The sequence below is a fragment of the Micromesistius poutassou genome, assembly GCF_964030765.1.
Source record: "Micromesistius poutassou genome assembly, chromosome: 13".
Lineage (NCBI taxonomy): Eukaryota > Metazoa > Chordata > Actinopteri > Gadiformes > Gadidae > Micromesistius > Micromesistius poutassou.
Window position 1 is genome coordinate 17,142,397 of NC_140283.1, and position 22,500 is coordinate 17,164,896.

Sequence of the window (22,500 nt, forward strand, 5' to 3'; positions counted from 1 at the left end):
GGAACTGTCCCTTTGGAATCAAAGCGTCTGCTCAATGCCCTGGATGTAAACGTAACATGGCCGGCCGACGTCGGAGCGGGGTCCCCACTCATAGTCACTTCTCCGGCGCTGTGGCGACTCTAGGGTTTCCTTATCGCGGCGGTCCGTGAGGCCGTGAGGCAGTGCGGCCCCGGGCAGCGGGGGGGGGTAAGGTGTACCGTGCACACAGACGCCGCGTTGTCCCGCGGTCCCGCGGAGGAAAGAGGACCCCCGCGCTTATCTCAGCTGCCCAGGACCGGATTGGGTTACGTGGGCCCAGAGGGGAACGCTTGGCTCCGCTGCGCCTTTCGCTCTTCAAACAATCCTTGGCAGGCAGCGAATCAGGGGGGGTGGGTCCAAACCAGGTCCACTTCGCTAGAAAAGTCCTACCCCCACCCCCCCCCACCCACCTCCCGCATAAAGCATCTTTTATCTATGTTATTAGAAAATACAACAACGTTTAGTGAGACTTGAGTCAAGGTTACACAATTTTGCCTCCTCCTTTGGGTTTATTCCTTCACCAAAAACGTTGTCCTTGTTCTTCTACGTCTCTGTGTCCTCTCTCTCTCTCCCCCTCTCTCTCTCTCTCGTTGTCGCTAGTCTCGGTCTTTCCACAGCTGGAGGAGTTGGAAACATTCTTAGTGTAAACGATAGCAGGATTACCATTTCTTTAGGAATATAGTTTTACATCTAAACAGGGGATTAAGGAGCTAGGGCGAAACAACAGTCGCAGCTGTGTGTGTGTCTGTGTGTGTGTGTATGCTTGATGTGTGTGTGTGTGTGTGTGTGTGTGTGTGTGTGTGAGAGGGTCTTCCAGTCGCCGTCAAAGGTGAGATGATGTCACAGGCCTTTAACATCATGGTTTTGTTTATGTCTGTGTGCACGTGTGTGAATGTTTGTGTTTTGTCTGTCTCTGTCCATGCGTCTTTGTGTGTGTGTGTGTGTGTGTGTGTGTGTGCGTGGGTGTGTGTGTGTGTGTGTGGCTCTTTCATCTTCCATTGCAGTACTGCAGACACGGGATCTGCGTCAACAGAGAGCTGGACCTGCGGCCGGTCAACGGGGAGTGGGGCCCCTGGGGGCCCTACAGTGTGTGCTCCCGGTCCTGTGGGGGCGGGACCAGGAGCACCAGCCGAGACTGCAACAAACCTGAGTGAGGATGAAGCACATAAACACTGACACGCACGCACACACACACGCACGCACACACACACATGCACGCACACACACATACACACATACACACACATACACACACACACACACACACACACACACACACACACACACACACACACACATACACACACACACACACATACACATACACATACACATACACACACACGCACACATACACACATACACACACATACACACACACACACATACACACACACACACACACACATACACATACACATACACACACACGCACACATACACACATATATACACATACAAATACACGTACGCACGCACGCACGCGTGCATGCATGCAAACACACACACAGACGCGTACCTGACACAAAGGCACACACACACATGCATTGGTACTCTCATGCAAATGAATGCTTGTGCACGCATCGCATCGCTCACACACACACACACACACACACACTCACCCACTCACACGTAGGGCTGCATCTAAAAATTGCTTTCAAAGTGGATCATATAAAATGTAATCAATAATAGCAAATGCCATCACAATTGACCATTACTTTGTAATTAGGCCAAAGATCCTAACACGACAAATCGATTAACAATATTCGATTTGATTAATTGACTTATCATTGCAGCACTAGTCGCACACACACACACACACACACACACAAACACAGGCGGCGTGTGCACATCAGCATTAACCTGTCCTGGGTTCAACTCTAATGAGACCAAACAAACGGCCACAATAATCAAAGCAAAGCTGCTCACCAATAATAACCACAAACAGCCAGGGAGGGAGTAATGAGGCTGAGGATCACATCCAATAAGCCTCACTGAAGCCAAAGGGGGCGTCTTCCAGAGCTATTTACTCCCACAAACACAAGGTGAGAGGTGGCCTTGACCCACCGCCACCGACTGATGGCAGTCAAGGTTGACTTTTTGTTTGTGTAAAAGCTCGAGGAATGCATTCTCTGGAAAGACACAATGTAATGAGTCCTACCCTTACTAGTTAGGGAGTCAAACTCCCTAACCACTATCCTAACTCCCAGTCATAGTACTAGTAGTTTGGGAGTCAAACAGCCTAACCACTATCCTCATTCCCAGTAGAAGTACTTGTAAACTACGAGTACAGTACAGCACAGTGAGGGCATTTAGAAGACACTTACAAGTACATTTGTCAGAAGAAAGAGAAACAACAATATCTACAATATCAACAATAACAATAACAATATCTCTGTTCATAGAAACGAGTGCCAAGCACTTACAATCGTAGGTTAACCCATTCCCCGTATACAACAAAGATAGATACTAGTACTACTACTGGGGCCATATCTCAGATGTTCCTCGTACTCAAAACGTTCATCATTCCCAACGTTCTACCTGATTTCACGTCCAGGCCCAGAAACGGCGGCAAGTTCTGCGTGGGCCGCAGGATGAAGTTCCGCTCGTGCAACACGGAGCCGTGTCCTCGCGGCCGCAAGGACTTCCGCGAGGAGCAGTGCTCCCACTTCGACGGCAAGCACTTCAACATCAACGGCCTGCCCCCGGCCGTCCGCTGGGTCCCCAAGTACAGCGGTAGTGAGTAACAACCCCCACCACCACCACCCCTCCTCCGTCACTATCAGAGCCCACCACCCCCCACGTCCTCCGTCACCATCAGCACCCCCACACCCACCCCCACCCACCACCACCCCCTCCTCCGTCACTAGCAAACCCCACCACCCCCCACGTCCTCCGTCACCATCAGCCTCCCCCCCCACCCACCCCCACCCACCACCACCCCCTCCTCCGTCACTAGCAAACCCCACCACCCCCCACGTCCTCCGTCACCATCAGCACCCCCACCACCCACCACCCCCAACCTCTGTCACCAACAGCCTCCCCCCCCACCCACCCCCACCCACCACCACCCCCAACCTCTGTCACCATCGGCCCATCAGCCCAACATCAAGTATGGAGATCTGTTCTGGATCTCCTTAAGGGGTTGTCTAGTTTCTACGCTCGTTGGCAGACTGTACTGATTTTTTTTTTTTTCGAATCCCGATTTGAGGGAGATGTGGAGCAGAACACAGGATGAACACGTTTGGCGTGGTTCTTTTTTTTTTAGGATTGCAACTTCTCAATCCAAGACATTATCCCCGACGACCTCAAGGGAACGCTGGGCATAGTCGACTCAAAGCCTAGGGGCCGATTCAAACGATGAGATGCAAATTGTTTTCTTTTGATATAAAATGAATTAAATTCCCGTTAGCCAAAGAAATCCCCCTCTTTTCACGGTGGCTGTGATGAAAGATTCTCCTCCGCCCCGTCTCATCTGTGCTATAAGAGCCTGCGAGGGAGTATGACGGCGGCGTTGGATGTGAAATGTTTCAATCAACAAACACACAGCACACACGCACACATCATGTGTGTGAAGGCCCTGGCAAGAGGCCCTTCTGTAGGGGAGTATCCCCTTCCTATATGGCAGCGAGTGCCTGAACCGCGCGGGCCTGCCAACTGGCACGGGCCTCCACGTCTATGTAACTGGGAGTGATTTGATCATTTAATTCAATGCTATGCAAGCAAACATGGCCCTGTGCTATGCTTTGAAGCCCCGTGGCTTTGGAGCAGAGAGTGATTTCTGGTTCCAAACAATGCGCAATGTAACACATTTTTGGCGCATTAAAGGCTGATCTTAAGGCTCAATCAATGAAAAGGAATCGAGTTGTTGTTTTATGGCTCTGTTGACAATGTTCACATTTTTTTTATCAAAGTATTTTTATAACACAAACAACGTGGTTGCTTGTATTCGAGGTGTCTTGTGATCAGGGAGGTTTTTATCATGGGTGGCCCAGTTGGAAACATTCATTGTTGTGTCTTGAGCAGGCAGCATGCTAGCATCAATACGTGAAGAAAAAAAAAGAAATTCTGCACACATCTCCACATATGACGCCAATGCCAACATTGGGTGTGAAGGCGGCCGTCTATTTAGATTTATTTCCACAATCAGATTTCTGCTTTCCTGTCTCCATGGAGACCCCAGGGGTCTCAACTCACTAAAGGACGCGAAACCGAAAAATAACTAAACTTCTGCGGTCTTGGCCAGCTAATATTTTCTATTTTCTGCACTTCTGTTGCCCGCTGTACAGTCTCACCCATGTGTTCCTGTGTGTCCCCCTCTCTCCTTCAGTCCTGATGAAGGACCGCTGTAAGCTGTTCTGCCGGGTGTCTGGCACCATGGCCTACTACCAGCTGAAGGACCGCGTCATCGACGGCACGCCCTGCGGCACTGACACCTTCGACATCTGCGTTCAAGGACTCTGCCGGGTAGATCATTTCGTTTTGCTTCCGGCCTTTTGTCTCCGTCTGTCTCTCTCTCTCTCTCGCTGTCTCTCTCTCTCTCTCTATCTCTCTCCCTCTCCCTCTCTCCCTCTCCCTCTCCATCTCTCTCTCTCCCCCCCTCTCTTGTGACTCCCACTTCTATCTACTCTTCACACGTCATTGTTGTCTCTTCCACATTGCTCTGTCTGTGTTGTGATTACACCGCTAAGGAAAAATGACCCCGAAAGCCAAAGGGATGGTGTGGGATGGATGCAACACAACGACAGAGTGTTGCACCCTTCGCTCTCCGTCTGGCCCGCGCCCCAGATTCCACGTCCGTCTGCACATTACAATCACCAGCACTGTTGTTGGTTATCTGTGCGATTCCCATCCGCCATGTGCATCGCCCTGAGCACCGTTTTATGTCCAATCACGGTGATGGAGTGCATGTGTGTGACCCCCCCCCCCCCCTCGTCCACCGCCCGGCCTCCCCCCCGGCCCCCCCCCCCCCCTCCTAACAACCCGTTCTATGCCTCCTCAGCAAGCGGGCTGCGATCACGTGCTCAACTCCAAGGCGAGGAACGACAAGTGCGGGGTGTGCGGGGGGGACAACTCGTCTTGCAAGACTCTGGTCGGGACCTTTAACGATGCAGAGTATGGTGAGTACCCCCAACTCCCCCCCCCCCCCCCCCGATTCGTCCCCTTTCCCCTTCGCCTCCTGCGTCTGATCACAGATCAGCTGTTCCGTACTTTTGAGTCCACTGCACGAGGTGACGGGGTTTGCTGCTGCAAACACGTCTGTGTTGATGTTGTTGACGTTTTGCGGCGACCGCGCAGCAGCTGCGACGCGATAGCCGATGAAGGCCCTTTTTTAGGCGGCTGGAGGCGAGCAGAGGTTCGGCAACATCTGGTAATTCCGCCTGGGGATGTCCTATCTGGATTTGGTTTATTAGCGTCGAGACTTGATTTTGAACCCGTTGACCGCAACATGGCCGACTTGTATATCTTCCCGATGCTCTTCCTCCAAGAGGCCTGTAAACACACACACACACACACACACATTATCGCCATCCTTCTGCGAGACGAAACAAAACAAACCCCAAACGGACCAGACCTGACGTCACCCCGTTGAACTCTCCCCCTGCTCGGTGCCACGTTTCCGTCAAGGACACGGACTGATAGCGTCCAATCCTTTTGTTGTTGTCTTTCTTCTCGTCTGGGGCAGCTAAAGCGCATTAGCATAAGTGTCTGTGTGGGGGCGGGGGACGGTGTCATGTTTAGCTCTGCGTTAGTCTGGCGCCGAGCCAGAGCATCTCGGTTGGGTTCTGCGGGTTGGGGCGGAACGGCTCCGCTGTGTTCAATTGATCCGGGCAGTGACCCCGGCGCTGGGAATCTGGCATTCCCTGACGGACGGGAACGTCAAAGGGTGGCTAGCCAAAGCTGGTGCGCATCGCCCCCCCACCCCCCCACCCCCACTATAGTTTCTTCTACCAAGACTCAGGCTTAACTTGTAGATGTGAAAGAAGCCCTCCTATCTAACTCTTGATGCACAATAATTCACAGTGTCAAATTGACTATATATACAGTTTACTATACTTTATAGTCAATGCGCTACTGTGTTATGAATGTGGCTATTTTTAAAGCAGATTGAGACAATGTTAGTGTGATCATTAGACTTGGAATGATTATGTTGGTAGACCTCAATAACTCTACAGCTCAGCTGTGGCCTAATTTCTCTGCCAATGAGATGCCCTCCAGATTGTGTGTGTGTGTGTGTGTGTGTGTGTGTGTGTGTGTGTGTGTGTGTGTGTGTGTGTGTGTGTGTGTGTGTGTGTGTGTGTGTGTGTGTGTGTGTGTGTGTGTGTGTGTGTGCGTGTGTGTGTGCGCCTGTGTGTGTCTGTGGTCAAACTCTAAGACAGTGACTTACTGTTGTTTGAACTGAACTGATGTTTGGGGAACCGGCTCTCTTGACTTCAGAGAAAGTATCACAATAAAGGACATGCTTGTTAGAGAGATGGTTGTCATCTGACCGTATAGAGTTGTCATGCGAAGTAGTTTTAAATGTTAGTGGTCGTGTTTTCAAACCGTATTCATCCACTGTCACACGCCTCATTACACTTGCTGTAAATTTGGTTCACCCATGATGAGGTTACAAATGGAAACAAATATGTGTTTGGGTCTGTTTGTGAATACAAACTACTTGTGTGTGATTGTGATTGTGTGTGTGTGTGTGTGTGTGTCTGTGTGTGTGTGTGTGTGTGAGTCTGTGGCTGAGAGAGAATGAGAGAGAGAGAGGGAGAAAGAGAGAGAGAGAGAGTGTGTGTGTGTGTGTCTGTCTGTCTGTCTGTCTGTCTGTCTGTCTGTCTGTCTGTCTGTGACTCATGCAGTCAGAGTAGCCCGCTGCCCGCTCCAGATCCTCTTGGATCCACGGGGGCACTGGTCCTGCTTTCTACCTGTCAGCCCTTCCAGGCTCCTTGTTTATTTCCTCTTCTCCTCTTGCAGTGTATTTTCCCCGCTCCCTAACTGCTCACTTCCTTATCCTGAACCCTGCCCCCAAGTTCTCCATTTCCTCTTCTCCTGCATTCTCTCTCCTCTGACCCTCGTCTTTCCCTATTACTATGTCCTCTCTCTCTCTGCCTCTCTCTTCCCCAACTCTCTCCCTCTCATTGCCTTTATTGTATCCTTCCTTCTCCCTCTCGCTCTCTCTCTCTCTCTCTCTCTCTCTCTCTCTCTCTCTCTCTCTCTCTCTCTCTCTCTCTCCCTCTCATTTTTTCCCCCCCTCGGCCTCTCTTACGACTTTTCTTTGGCAATCTCTCTCCCTCTTTACATCTCTCTCCCCCTGTCTCCATCTATAAATCTATCCATCTATCTGTTTATCTATCTTCATCTATCGACCTATCCATCTAGCCATCTTTTCTCCCCCACTCTGCCTGTCAGTTTATTATGGGACGACAGGGCAGCTGAAGTAATTACAGGACTAGTTTGGTCGGGGGGGATAATTACATGTCATTTCACGGGTGGGCCTCTGTGACTAAAACAAGGCATCCTGCAGGTTACTTACAGGAGTGGACCCCCCATCTAACCCCATGCGCCACAAAGCCTCCAACGACCCCCCCAGCCCACCCCTAAGTGCACATTTGAACCTCTCACATTGGACATTTTACTCCTTCCCCCCAAGGGTGGAATACTTTGCCTTTGTGGCTGGGGACACCCCAGCAAAGAAGAGCAAAGCATAAGTTAGTTAGGCTACCTTTTTTAAATCGGGATCAAAGTAGAAGAAGGAAAAACCAAAATCTGAACTTCCTGTGCTAGCCAATGACTTAGGTTGTGACTTAGGCCGATTGTTTTTAGTTATTTGAGTGACCCTGATTGACCCTTATTTGACCCTTGCATTTGATGTACACACTTTTTGTATGTTGTACGTCCTGGCACAAAAAAATAGTACTTAGCATTGTGTAGCATCTTATCCTAGCTATCTTTGATGTATACAGGGAATGGGTTCAGCGAGCAATTGTAAGTGCTTGGCACTTGTTTCTATGAATATCCTTACTGTACCGACAGCGATATATCGTTCTTCTTCTTCTGACAAATGTACTTATTGTAATTTAATTTGGATAAAAGCGTAATTTGGATAAATTCCCAAAATGTAAATGATTGAAAATTAGTTTTTTATTTGTTTTTTTATTTGTACTTCTACTGTGATGAAACCTCTCCTTCACCAGAGAGAGAACCTGACCCAACAGTTGACCCATGTCTTCTTCTTCTGCTCCTCCTCTGTCCGGGCTCCAGGCTACAACACGGTGGTCCGCATCCCCGCGGGAGCCACCAACATCGACATCAAGCAGGTCAGCTACTCCGGCAAGCCTGAAGACGACAACTACCTCGGTAAGAGACACGTGTTACTGTAACCTGCTCACGCGTACTTTCGGGAGTACGTGTTCTGAAACGTGTGGATTCGTTTTTTTGTGGGAGAAAACAATCTAGTAAAAGGCAGTTTTCATACGCTTACTTGTGTGTGGACAAAACAAAGACACAGCTTTGTGAGCTGGTTGGTTTGTATGTATTTTTGCGTCTGTGGTAACAATTATGAAATGCCTGTTTTTCTTTAAGAACTGCAGAGGTCTGTCCCAAATAAAAATGCACACTCGCTCTCGCTCCCGCTCTCTCTCCCTCTCCCTCTCCCTCTCCCTCTCCCTCTCCCTCTCTCTCTCTCTCTCTCTCTCTCTCTCTCTCTCTCTCTCCATATCCATCTCCATCTCTCTCTCTCTCTCTCTCTCTCTCTCTCTCTCTCTCTCTCTCTCTCTCTCTCTCTCTCTCTCTCTCTGCCACCCACACACACACACACACACACACACACACACACCCACACTACCCTACCACTCTACGTCAGTCGTTCCTCACGTTAATGTAAACAAACCATTACCTCCAGAGCAGCAGACCGAGAGCAAAGCGGGTAGCCATGCTTTTAGCAGCCCAGGACGGGCAGGCACTGGGAGTGTGTGGGTCCGAGCCCAGAGCCAGCCCTGGTAATGCTGAGGCTTGTGCGGCTCCATATGGGGCATGATGACACCAGAGCTGGGCTGGGAAAGCGAGAGTCGGTGTCAGGCCTGAGAACAAGATAAATGAGGCAGCGATAGGTGCTAATTAGACGCATGTGGAACCGGGCGGCATGAAAGTGGATACAGCAGGAGTTTTGGTTAAGATGGACCCATGAGAGTTGTGCGTGTGTGTGTGTGTGCGGGGAGGGGTGTGTGTGAGTGCGTGGCTGTGTGTGTGTAAAGACTGGTAAATTTGTGTCTGTCTGTGTGTGTGTGTGTGTGTGTGTGTGTGTGTGTGTGAGTGTGTCTGTGAGAAGAAAAAGACATCAGTGTAGCATTAAGCTTTCAAATGCTGGAACATACCCCGAAAAGTTGGAAAATAGTTTCTCTGCAAAGGATAATGAATACAATGAAAGTATACCACCGCAAAGCCACATATACGGTTTTCGAGTTTTCGTTTGAGGGGCCAAGAGGAGCAGCCGTCTCTCTCTCTCTCTCTCTCTTCCTTCCATCTACCATCTTTGGCAGCTTGAAGAGCGACGACCCGTAGGGCGTTCGAAGACAGGTTTGACGTCTGCTCGCGTGGTGGATCGGCCACAGATGCAGCCACAATTAGAACAAAGTTTGGGGTTTTTATCAACACACATGGGACTCCCATCCATGTCTGCCTCTTGTGTCGGCCTCCGATCCCTTTGTGGACTGGAAGAGTTCCCAGTCAAGCTGGGTAAGCCCTGTGGGAAGCCATTGGGCCAAGTCACAGCTGTGTCGGGGAAGACACCCAATTTGGTTTTTGATTTTTTTTTTTTGTTGTCACAAATAGTCTGTCCTAACAGTCCGGTCCAAAGCGAGTAAGTAAATACAGCCCTTCTATACTCTGTGTGCTTTACTCCGTTAAAAATAATATGATTATATTTACTTTTTGGTTTAACCGAAATTCGGGGTTAAACACATAACTCCCCCGCCCAGCTAGCATTCAGAACCAAGATGGCCGCTCGGCGGATCAGACCTACACCTGTCGCATGCGCTGAGGGAAGACGGAAGAAGCCTTTTTCTAAATGTTTAGATGCAGGATGAATATTTGTTGTGTCTTTATCTGCCCTGATCATCGGCTCCCACACATCAACGTTGTCTGGAGCACATCCGCAAGTTGAGTAGCGGTGAAGAAGGACATGGGACTTTTTCCACTGTAATGAACTTGGACACAACTTGGACTGAGGTCCAAGTTCCGCCTTCTCAGAGTTAGAAGTTGAGAAGAGCCTGATGGATCTTCTGAGTGCCTTGGCTCCAATATATTCTGAGAAGCCAGAGCAGATACATACTTCTGGCCAGCTGCACTCTTGTAGCACTCAGCCAGACAGCAGTCTGCATTTGTAAAGTAATACATGATTTCCTGGGTAATATTCATGAACTATGAAACAAGGAAAAGTTGGTGAACTTCACACCACTGCTTGTGCGTATATGCATGCATGCATTTGTGTATGTGTGGGTATGTGTATTTGTATTTAGCTATTTCCGTGTGTGTGTGTGTGTGTGTGTGTGTGTGTGTGTGTGTGTGTGTGTGTGTGTGTGTGTGTGTGTGTGTGTGCAAGTGTGTTTGCCGGTCTTACTGTGTTATCTAAAGCTGTCCCTAATGGCAGCTAGAGGCCATGTCCTCCCCTTCTTTTTAAAGTCCAAACCGCACGAGTGTATAAGGGGTTAAGGCTGACTAGCTGGGCAACCGCAATAGTCATGTGTGGACATGAATGTAAACAAAGTTGCGTCTTCAGGCTTAAACACATACAGCTCTCCAACATGGACTCTGACATTATAATTAACTGCATATTTCTAAGAACCAACCTCTTTTAGTACAGAGAAGAGGCAGTTGGAGCTTTTTTTTTGTCATGTCCTCCTCTTTGTGTGTGTGTGTGTGTGTGTGTGTGTGTGTTTGTGTGTGTGTGTGTGTGTGTGTGTGTGTGTGCATTCGCGTTTGCGCGTCTGGAACCTATGTAAATGTATGTTTATGTATGTGTTTGTATGTGCAGTTATTTCGGTGCGTCTGTTTGTATGGTATTATCAGCCGCTGAGGAGAGAGTGGCACAGGCTAACTTGAAATTACTGCACTCTGCTGCCACAAACATCTCAACATACCGCCGTGCAACAATGGCTCTGGGCAATAATAGGTTGTTACTCAAACACTGTTTACTTTGACATTTAGCTCGGAATGATAAACACCACCTCCTCCAAACATTTCCCAAACCTCAGTTGACGGGGGGTCAAACTTATTTCAGAAAGTAGACTTAGCGTCAAACTGCAGTGAATTCAATGTGATTTGTTAATCTTAATCTATAAGAGTTGTGCGTTATTTAGTTTGTTCTTAATTTTCCGTTGTGTGTTCCTCTATTTGACAGCATTATCCGACGGCCAGTCCAACTCCCTGCTGAACGGGAACTTTGTGGTGGCCATGTTCAAAAGGGAAATCAACTTCAAGGGCTCCCTCATCGAGTACAGCGGATCTGACACCAAAGTGGAGCGCATCAACTGCACGGAGCGCATCGAGGAAGAGCTGGTCCTACAGGTCAGAAGGCCACATAACCTCACCTTAAATCTGTGTTACATTACGTCACATCTACAGGACATTACAGCATGTTACATTAAATCATGCATTACATTACAACGCATCTCATTACACTCTATGTTAAGTTACTTAGCTATTGTGTAACTGTTTTACCTTTGATACCATCAAAATAAGAGTCACACCTTATTATTACCTAATATTTTTAACATAAATGGATGGCGGTAGGATAAGGACAGAATGCCTCTCCTCTTCCACGCTCTTTCTGCATCCATGGTGCAATTCCATGCCTTTGTTTTTCCCTTACCATCTCTTCGTGATGATGAGGATAATGATGATGAGGATGCTGAAGATGCTGATGATGCTAGCCTTTATGTGTACCCCTTTGTTCAGTTTGTGTTGCTCATTCCTGTGTAATGCCAACACAGATTGATGACATACATCAAGATTTGTTATTCTGTTCCAGGGAGAGACTGCAACGTCTCAGGCCGTCTAGTAGCGGCCTTGAGATCCCTAAGCTTAGGTCATGATTCGAATGTAGACAGAAATAGAGATAGAAAGACGGAGGACTAGCCGGCTGTACGGTGACGACCGCTCAACCGACCACTAGACGGATTCAGACTTCCAGACGTGCCTCTGCTGTTCCTGCAGGTGTTGTGTGTGGGGAACCTGTACAACCCAGACGTCCGCTACTCCTTCAACATCCCCATCAAAGACCGGGAGCAGTTCATCTGGGACCCGTCCGGGACATGGCTGGAATGCAGCCGCATGTGTCAGGGTACGATCTGGACGCCTCAACTTTCCAAATGTTGTGTTTTTGCAATGTATGTAAAAGCTTCAGACGCCATGTTACCGTGGTCTAAAAGTTGTACCTTTCAGAAGATCCGTGCAGCAGTCCCCCAATCCCAGACGGTTCATTGTGTTGCATTTGCTTGCATGAAATGTGTTTATGAATACAATGCGATTTGATATTCTATCCGTATCCATATTATGATGTTATTATATATGGATGGAACATATGTGACTATTTATTTATTTACATATTATGATTTATGGTGAGTCCAACGGAGCCTCAATCCAACATACGAATGCACGCGCACACACACACACACACACACACACACCGCACACATACACACATAGATACAAACATAGATACATACATTACATACATTCATACAGTACATACTGTACATACATACATACAGATCCACGCCCAGTCCCCTCCACCCCTGGAAGCCCCGGGCTGACCCTGGCTGATCTCATCCCCCTACACCGTCCCCTGATCCAGCCCGGTGGAGCCGGGCTCTGGGGACCCTGAGCTGCCACAGTCCCCCCCTGCCACATACGGTCCTGGACGTCCAGAAGAGACGCCCAGACTCATAGCTCTAGGAATATGATCTGTGGCCACTTAGCCTCTTTCCAGATGTCTAATCTAACTGGAACCATGTGTTTCTTTCACGTGTGTGTGTGTGTGTGTGTGTGTGTGTGTGTGTGTCCGTGGGCCCTGCAGGCGTGAGGAGGCGCAAGGCGGTATGTGTGCGTAAAAGTGACCACCTCGAGGTGTCGGACCAGCGGTGTGAACACCTGCCGCGGCCTGCCGGCCTCACGGAGCCCTGCAACACAGACTGTGAACTCAGGTGTGTAACACACACACACACACGCACGCACCCGCACACACACACCCGCACACACCCACACACACACTCACACACTCACTCACTCACTCACTCACTCACTCACTCACTCACTCGTGTGAGCACACACAATCGCACACACACGGGCGCTCACACACCCTCATACCCACCTGCTCACACACACACACACACACACACACACACACACACACTCACTAACTCACTCACAACCACATGCACAGAAACACACATGCATAGAATCACCCGCACAAACACACAAACACACAAGTGCTATGTGCAATTGCACTTGTGCAGAGTGCAATGTGGACTGTAAACTCTCACACACACACACACACACACACACGCACCGGCCCAGAAACACATACAGACATCAAGTAACGCACACATTCACACTCAGACCACCACACCAGCAAACCAATCAACAACTGATACACCGCCCTAACTCTTTAACGACCAGTCCACCGTCACTTTAGCTCCGCCCCTCTCCCCCTTTCCCCCGTCCCAGGTGGCATGTGGCGGGAAAGAGCGAGTGCTCGGCCAAGTGCGGGCCGGGCTACCGCAGCGTGGACGTCCAGTGCATGAAGTACAGCCTGCAGAAGAGGCAGAGCGAGAGGTCACCGCCCAGGGCCTGCGCCGAGCTGCCCAAGCCCCAGGGCAGGGAGCCGTGCCATGGGGACTGTCTGCTGAAGAGCTGGCAGTACAGCGCCTGGTCCCAGGTACGTGGGCGCCACGCGCACACATGTGCATGCACACACACATACACACGCATGCACACATGCACAGACAAATGCACAGACACATGCACAAGCATGCACAGACGCACTGATCCCCACCGCTGGACCTTAACTCGGGTCCAGCAGTCCTCCTATGTTATGGCAGAATTTCTTGGGGGGGGGAGACGGCACAGAGCCTGGGTTGGAAACCAAAAACTGAAAGTGCCGGAGATTATGCTTTGTTCCTGTTTCGTTACGGAGATATTATACTGTAGATAATGTTACTTACTGCAGGGGATTTCTAAGTGTTTTTATACAGTGGCCAGTCTACATGGTGTTGATTTGAAACCTTCAGAGAGACTTCTTTATGCAAAGTAGTTTTGGCCGAAGCTTGTGTTTGTTGTCTGTTTGTTGTTTGTTTTGTTGACGCGCTTACAGATCCTTGCCTCCAGCCACATGATTAGACGATACAAATGTGAAGCGAAAGAGGTGTAACGCCCCGTTCAAGGATCTGGGAAAGATTATTAATCCAAAGTCTAATTTGTGAGACTATACAGACTATACACCTAAGATGTTATGTTTATCGTTTTGATTTGCTTCTGGGTTGTTGCCACTAAGCTGATCCAGACGGGTGACTGGAAATTGTAGGGAGATTTGGAAATTCTCTGCCAGTAAAAAATCATCAGAAGTCTCCATAGTTGATACACTGGTCTGATAATGACATGATAGTACTGCCAGTCAGCTCTTATCAGCTTGTCAGCGGCTGCTTTGTTCGGGAACTCAGTTCAAAGTATTAATCGACCAATCTTAGCATAAATATCATAAAATCAGCCAATTGACCCAAACTTCACTTGATCCACACTTAGCATACGATTGAATCCAAAGCGATTAACAGTGAATTTCCGTGGATTGGAGTGAATTGTGGTTATAGATAAGAACTCTTTTTCATCCCATATACATGAGCAATTCACTTGTTACAGCTGCCCATGGAATATAAAAAGCAGCAATAATACAAGAAAGAAAATTGTAGTATGTCCAACATACATACATACATAAAAAAAAAAATATATATATATATATATATCACACAGTGATGACAGTGATTGAGGCTACAAGCTTCTGAGCTGGTAGGGGGGTTAAGCATCTTGCTCATGGAGCTCAACAGGTACACTGTGGACGTTGGGATTTGAACCCGGGACCTTTCGTTCTGGAACTCAAACACCCTACCCACCTCCCACATCCTGCCAGCATTCGAAAAAAAGTGCGACTCCCGACGGGACGAAACCAAACCTACGACCCGAGAGCGAGTGGTCCGACGTGACCGTCCGGTGTGTGGCTCTGTTGTGTCCGTCCAGTGCTCCAAGCCGTGCGGGCGCGGGTCCAGGAGCCGCGAGTCCTACTGCATGAACAACCTGGGCCGGCGCCTGGTCAACCGGGACTGCAGCGAGCACCAGCGCGTCGTCACGGAAACCTGCAACGACCAGCCCTGCCCCAAGTGGTCGTCGAGCGAGTGGAGTGAGGTGAGTGATGGCGGTTCACTCCCCTCCCCGCACACGGTCGCTCCGTACCGTCTGGGGTGGTTGGAGGGTTTTTGATATCGTATCGTGCTGGAAGTCATGCCGACACACACACACACACACACACACACAGCACAACTTGCATACGCGCACGCACGCACACTTGACATGTAGGCTCTCAATGTTATATTCATACATGCATTTTTGAGATTCTTGCTATGAAAGTTGATACAGTAGTTTGAAATGTGTTCAAAGGGAGGTTTATATCCCCACATTATACTAAACACATCCAATAGTATACATACTGCAGTGTACATGTTTCATTCGAATATCAAAAAAACAGCAAAATCCATCAATCCATGTCATTGAAACTTCCTTCAAGCCCACCTAACCCTACTGCTTCCTATTCTGCTTCCCCTTCCCATGCAAGGCGACAGCCAGGCCATATATGGCCTGGCTGTCGCCTTGCATGGTGGACTCCACAGTCCGTGAATGTGTAATGAATGAGTGAATGTGAGGCACTAATTGCAAAACGCTTTGAGTGGCCACCTGTGCACCAAAAGCGGTGTATCAATACAGTCCTGTTACCGTTGACCGTTTGCCTGTCTGCCCCCCCCCCTCCAGTGCCTGGTGACGTGTGGGAAGGGCATGAGGCACCGACAGGTGACCTGCAGCGTGGGGGTGGGCGAGGAGAAGCTGAGGGAGGAGCTGTGTGACCCCTCGTCCAAGCCCTCCAGCGTGGGGAGCTGTGAGCTGCCCGGGTGCTCCTCCTGGCAGGTCGGCGTCTGGGGGCAGGTGAGACGCACACACACGCACACGCACGCACGCACGCACGCATACACGCACATACACATGCATACTTATACCTACACACATACACACACACACACACACAGACACAGACACAGACACACACACACACACACACACACACACACACACACACATGCATACTTATACCTACACACACACACACACACACACACACACGGACCAACACACACACACACACACACACACGGACACACACACACACATACACACACACACACACACACACACACACACACACACACACACACACACACACACACATGCATACTTATACCTACACACACACACACACACACACACACGGACCAACACACACACACACACACACACACACGGACACACACACACACACATACACACACACACACACACACACACACACACACACACACACACACACACACACACACACACACACACACACACACAGGCAAACATAATGTTCATTCTTACTGTACACTCACTTTCTGACAGACAGACAGACGCTGACATAGTTGGCAGGAGCTAGTGGTTTGGTTGTTTGACTCCGGTCCAAAAGATTGTGGTTTCCAACCTCAATGTCCATATTCTCCCTGGAGGCATCCTTCAATCTGTCTCAGCCACTTCAGATAAAAGTGTCTGATAAATTACAAAATAATAAATATATATACATACACATGCATACACATTGGCAGTTAAGAATGCATCGATCCTATACATACACTGACACACACGTAATACAAAGAGAAAGGCATACAATTGAAAACACAGACTGATATACTCAATAGGGTACATGATAACATATCATGTACCCTGTATACATTTAACAGAGTAGATGGAGATGGAGTGACTGGATAGAATCATATGAGTCATAGAGTTTTATTTTAAAACTCCTTAACCCTATAATGCTGTGTGTGTGTGTGTGTGTGTGTGTGTGTGTGTGTGTGTGTGTGTGTGTGTGTGCATCTGTGTGTGTGTGTGTGTGTGTGCTTGTTTGTGTGGTTTTGTGGTCACAGAGTGTGTGGGAGAAAGTCTTAAGAGCCCTTTTTTTATACGTGTGGGAATGATAGGGTGTATTTCAATCTATGAGTGTGTGTGTGTGTGTGCGTGTGTGTGTGCGTGTAATCTGATAGTGTGTTGAGTCGTGGGGCACACTGCTCTGACTCCAGCTGCCATTTCCTCAATGGCTTTCTCACTTTGCCCTCATATCCTGTCAGAGTAAACTTGACCTGCTATACGCACACACACACATACGCACATACACACAGACTCACACAGACACACACACACACACACAGACGCACATATACACTCCCCTACACTCACTCACACACACACACACACACACACCCACACATACACACACAGACACGCACGCACACACACACACACACACACACACACGCACCCACACAAACTCCCCTATACATACACACGTATACACACGCCCCCCCCATACAGAATTCAAAGCCAAATCAATAAGCAAACCAAAAGAAACATACAAGACGTATGCGGACGGGCCATCCATCCCATAAAACCAGGAGGGCCGCATCCGCTGCAAGATCTGCGAAAATAAATCTGTGGTCAGAGAGACAGAGACGGGAGGAGGAGGAGGAGGAGGAGGAGGAGGAGGATAAAAAAAAGAGAAGAATGCATGAATGGATGTCTTGAGGCTTTTCTCCCAGCGCTAACGTCCCGCCACACGTGCTGCCGGCGGGGCAGAATCAGATAGGGCCGGGATGGTATTTACAGAGCTGGGACGTATTGGCCCGCCTGCGCCCTGTGTAATCATCATTTGCTGCTTAAATAAACCGGCGGGCGCGACACTTCCTCAGACCCCCCGGGGCCGCGCACAAACACACACACACACACACACCCCCCCCCCGGGTCGCGTCCCACCACGTCTCGCGTGCACCGGGGAACTGGGTGAGGGGTCATGCCGAGACGGCTGCGCGTGCGAGTGTGTGTGTGTGTGTGTGCGTGTGTGTGTGTGCGTGTGCGTGTGTGTGCGTGCTTCAGGCTTGTTTACGTTGTGCTGGACTCAACCTTGACTGAGGCCCAGCGTAACGTGGTATGGATTTAGGACCTTGACACCACCCTGACTTCACTAATGGTGCTCTCTGCGTGTGTGTGCGTGTGGGTTTCAGTGTGCGGTGACCTGTGGCCATGGCTACCAGATGCGGGCCGTGCGATGTGTGTCGGGGGCTTATGGGGACACGGTGGACGACAGGGAGTGCAACGCCGCGGCCCGGCCGAGAGACAGCCAGGTAAGAGAGAGAGAGAGAGAGCGAGAGAGAGAGACACACATACACAGAGTCTCAAATTACTGTTTTGACAACATTGATATGCTGTTATAAACCGCTTAACGTCTAAAGTAGAATCAATGTAGAATACGGAGAGTCAGCTTATGTGTATAAATGTTTTATTATCAAATAAAAATGGATAAATGTCTATTATCTTCTTATTACATACACATTTCTTTCCATTAATGTTTACCCAGGGCAGTAAGAAATTAGACATTATAGTTACTGGTACTGGTGTATATATATAAAGGACAGCGTGGGGGTTAACGTTTGTATCTGGTTGCCTGTGTGTGTGTGTGTGTGTGTGTATGTGCGTGTGTGTGCATGCGTGCGTGCGTGTGTGCGTGCGCGTGCGTGTGTGTGTGTGCGTTTTGTGTTTGTAGGAGTGTGAGGCACTCCCAGCCTGTCCCTGGGCGGCCCCTCAGCACAGCACGTCCCGCCCCGACCTGTCCACCCAGTGGAGGTACGGCTCCTGGACCACGGTGAGGAGAGAGAGGGGGGCCCCTGGGGTCTCAATCAGGCCAGCGCACACTGAAACTATCCACCAATGCGCTCATCACCAATCCACCGCTTTATTTATAGAGCGATTGTTGTGCGATACGGCAATTACGGCTCGAGTGTTCGACACGTGAAACAACACAAAAGGAAATATTGGAATAAATACGGACGGAATCACGGAGATACTTTTGAGCCAACGACAATATGAAGTGCCTAACAAGGAAACCGCACAATCGGAACAACAAATGAGTTAAAAGGAAAAGCAAACCAGAGTCCCCAAAATGTATTTGAGTTGGACACAACAAGCTATGTAGACTCCAGAGCCAGCGTGTTTATATTGGTCCAACTGCTGAGAGAAATGCTAAAATAATCAAATAATAAATGGCCCATCCTCAGTTTAATAGTGAAGCCAGGATGTACTTCAACAATGATTAATAGCAGAGGGGCTTCATGGCTGCTGTTCAATCCAAACAAAGTAAACAGATTCATATTTATTCCTTGTTTATCTCTTCCTTTTCGCAGACGGGGAAGTCGAATGTTTGTTTGTGTTTGACCGTTTGGGATAAACAACACGACGGGGACGCTAATAAAACTAGCATTGTTGCCCCGTGTGTTCATTACAACACACGAGCGTATCTTTCAACGCCGAGACGCCATTTACCGCCAGCCCTCTGGGCGATCAGATAAACAGACGACACAACCAGTGTGTCGCCGTCCATTTCCGTTGAAGTCGCAAACACCAGTTCACCAGAGCGAACATAAGTGAATCCGTCTTTGCGGTACCGGTTGAACTCATTTAAGGTCAGGGTAAAAAACACAACAGCAACCTATTGTATTTATGGCATGTGTTTTCCTCCTCTGATACGTGATATGGGAATGCGCGGTATGTTTGCATTCTTTACCCAGACACGTAGTAGTCCTATGATCTGAGAATTGCATAGGTACCATGGTATCACATATGCACACATACACACACACACACACACACACACACACACACACACACGCACACACAGATTGGCTCCAGTGTCTGGGCTGTGGGGCCCCTCCGTCGTCTATCTCGCACTCGTCGCGTTGTTGTGCGTCCTAAATGAAAGCCAGATTCTGTCCAAACACGCGTCTACGGTTTCCACGATGGAAACCTGTCCGTCAAACTGTGAACCCACATGTCAAGGAGCCCAGACACCAGTGAGGTCTCCTAGTCGCTCTCTCGCAGACACTAATGCACGCACACAAACACACACACACACACACACACATCTCTTACTCCCTTTCTCTCTCTCTCTCTCTCTTTCTCTCTCTTTCTCTCCCTGAAAACACAAATATGTACACACACGTATATATTTCTTCTCTGTATATATACATTCTCTCATTTCAGGCGACACTGTGTGTGTGTGTGTGTGTGTGTGTGTGTGTGTGTGTGTGTGTGTGTGTGTGTGTGTGTGTGTGTGTGTGTGTGTGTGTGTGTGTGTGTGTGTGTGTGTGTGCAGCCGTGTGAGTGTGAGGGCTTGGGTTGTGGTGCATATTTCATCTGTAGTAACATTTGATTGCATTAGGTATTCATCCCTGGAGACATGTTCAGTGTGACCTGCTGGTGAGCTGGATGCTGCTCAGGGAGAGAGAGAGGGAGAGAGAGATCAAAATACACACAGCGAGAAAGAGAGAGAGCGAGGGAGAGGGCAAAATACACACAGAGCGAGAGAGAGAAAAAGAGAGAAAATTGTGGATGTCATTCATCAGTTTTATTATTATACACAGTATTGTATGATAGTGCATTTGTCATTGAGTGTGTTATTGCCCCTTAGCTTTCTCGCGTGGGAACAGTAAACAGTAGTGTGTAACTGTGTGTGTGTGTGTGTGTGTGTGTGTGTGTGTGTGTGTGTGTGTGTGTGTTTTCCCCCCAGTGCTCCGTGTCGTGTGGGAAGGGGCGGCAGGCGCGCTATGTGAGCTGCAGGGACGCCCAGGGGGGCGTGGCCGACGAGTCGTACTGCGCCAACCTGCCGCGGCCCCCTGAGACCTCCGACTGCTTCAGCCGCTGCGGACAGTGGCGCGCCGGGGAGTGGTCTGCAGTGAGTGACCCCTAAGCCAATCACAGCAGGACCCCTGTCGCCCCTAAGCCAATCACAGCAGGACCCCTGTCGCCCCTAAGCCAATCAGAGCCATGTCCAGTCCACCCTAAGCCAATCAGAGCAGGACCAGTCCACCCTAAGCCAATCAGAACAGGACCAGTCCACCCTAAGCCAATCAGAGCAGGACCAGTCCACCCTAAGCCAATGGGAACACGACCAGACCCCTCTAAGCCAATCAGAACAGGACCAGTCCACCCTAAGCCAATGGGAACACGACCAGACCCCTCTAAGCCAATCAGAACAGGACCAGTCCATCCGTGGCCAGTTAGAGCGGGGCAGTTCCAGCCTGGGCCAATCAGAGCGTAGTATCAAGCATTATCGTCCAAGTTAAATGTTGTCAATGTGGCCGTAGTTAAATGTTGTCAGATGTTGCGATGACTCGAGAATTTGTCAGTGTTTATTAAGTATTAACAAAACAACAAAAGCTACAAATTGGTAGTCAAGTATGAGGCATTCAATGTTTGGGCATCTATTGACTACAATTAACTGCAACAGAGCGTCATTAAGCAAGAGAGGACAGCATGTTGGCTCTGTCTCGGAATCGTGATCGACCAAAACCAGACTCCCGGTTCGCAGCTCCATTGTTTCCCAGGAGGAGGGGTCTCTTACAGACAGACAGACAGACGGTCGTGATCGTGAATCTGCACTCTGAGACGATGAGCTCAAGGATGAGCTTAAGACTCAGAGCAGCTAATGGTCTCCTGATGAGCTGCTCCTTAAGAGAGCCCCGTCTTGGCGCGGGCTCTAAAGACGTCGGGGTTGAGGACACCTCGGCATGCGAGGGGCGCCGCCGCCGCCGCTCCAGGGGCCCGTCTCCGCTGACAGCCCCCGAGACGCTCTCCAGTTGTGCCGCAGAACTGCAGCGTGTCACTGGAGGATTGAGCTGTCAGGATGACACACCAGAAGAGGGGCTTTCCCAGCCTCTCAAGGTCCAGTCGGTGTAGTACACTGTTTGACCCAGAGTCGTCCTGCTTTGAAGTGAAGCGGTGTAGGACGGAGGACAATTGTCACTCTGACCCTGTTCTTCCTGTTAAAACATCAGGTCTTAAAGACTGCCCTCCTTTTCGTCTGTCTCTCGCTCTGTTTGTCTCTGCCTCTCTCCTTGCCATCTCTGTCTTTTGTCTGTCTCCCTCTGAATCTCGCTCTCTCTTTATGTCTGTTTGTCTGTCTCTCAATCTATCCCTCCCCCTATCCCTCTTTCTGTTGCTGTCTATCTCTAGTTCTGTCTTTGCCATCCTCTATCTCTCCCCCTGTCTTTACTCTCTCTCTCTGACTATCTCGGTCTTTGTCTGTCTCCCTCT

General features: G+C 49.3%; 1 protein-coding gene across 1 annotated transcript in view; it reads left to right on the forward strand.

Moving 5' to 3' along the window:
* LOC311356975 (A disintegrin and metalloproteinase with thrombospondin motifs 20) overlaps nucleotides 1-22,500 on the forward strand; it is a gene marked incomplete at both ends in the record, with an annotated part of 84,960 nt that overhangs the window by 33,383 nt on the left and 29,077 nt on the right. The window contains 14 exon segments of the mRNA XM_084476842.1: nucleotides 1,023-1,168; nucleotides 2,576-2,757; nucleotides 4,349-4,485; nucleotides 5,021-5,138; nucleotides 8,269-8,364; nucleotides 11,405-11,571; nucleotides 12,220-12,346; nucleotides 13,082-13,208; nucleotides 13,732-13,942; nucleotides 15,295-15,459; nucleotides 16,081-16,251; nucleotides 18,417-18,536; nucleotides 18,956-19,054; nucleotides 20,975-21,139. Of these exon segments, the coding sequence (XP_084332968.1) occupies nucleotides 1,023-1,168; nucleotides 2,576-2,757; nucleotides 4,349-4,485; nucleotides 5,021-5,138; nucleotides 8,269-8,364; nucleotides 11,405-11,571; nucleotides 12,220-12,346; nucleotides 13,082-13,208; nucleotides 13,732-13,942; nucleotides 15,295-15,459; nucleotides 16,081-16,251; nucleotides 18,417-18,536; nucleotides 18,956-19,054; nucleotides 20,975-21,139 (2,031 nt within the window).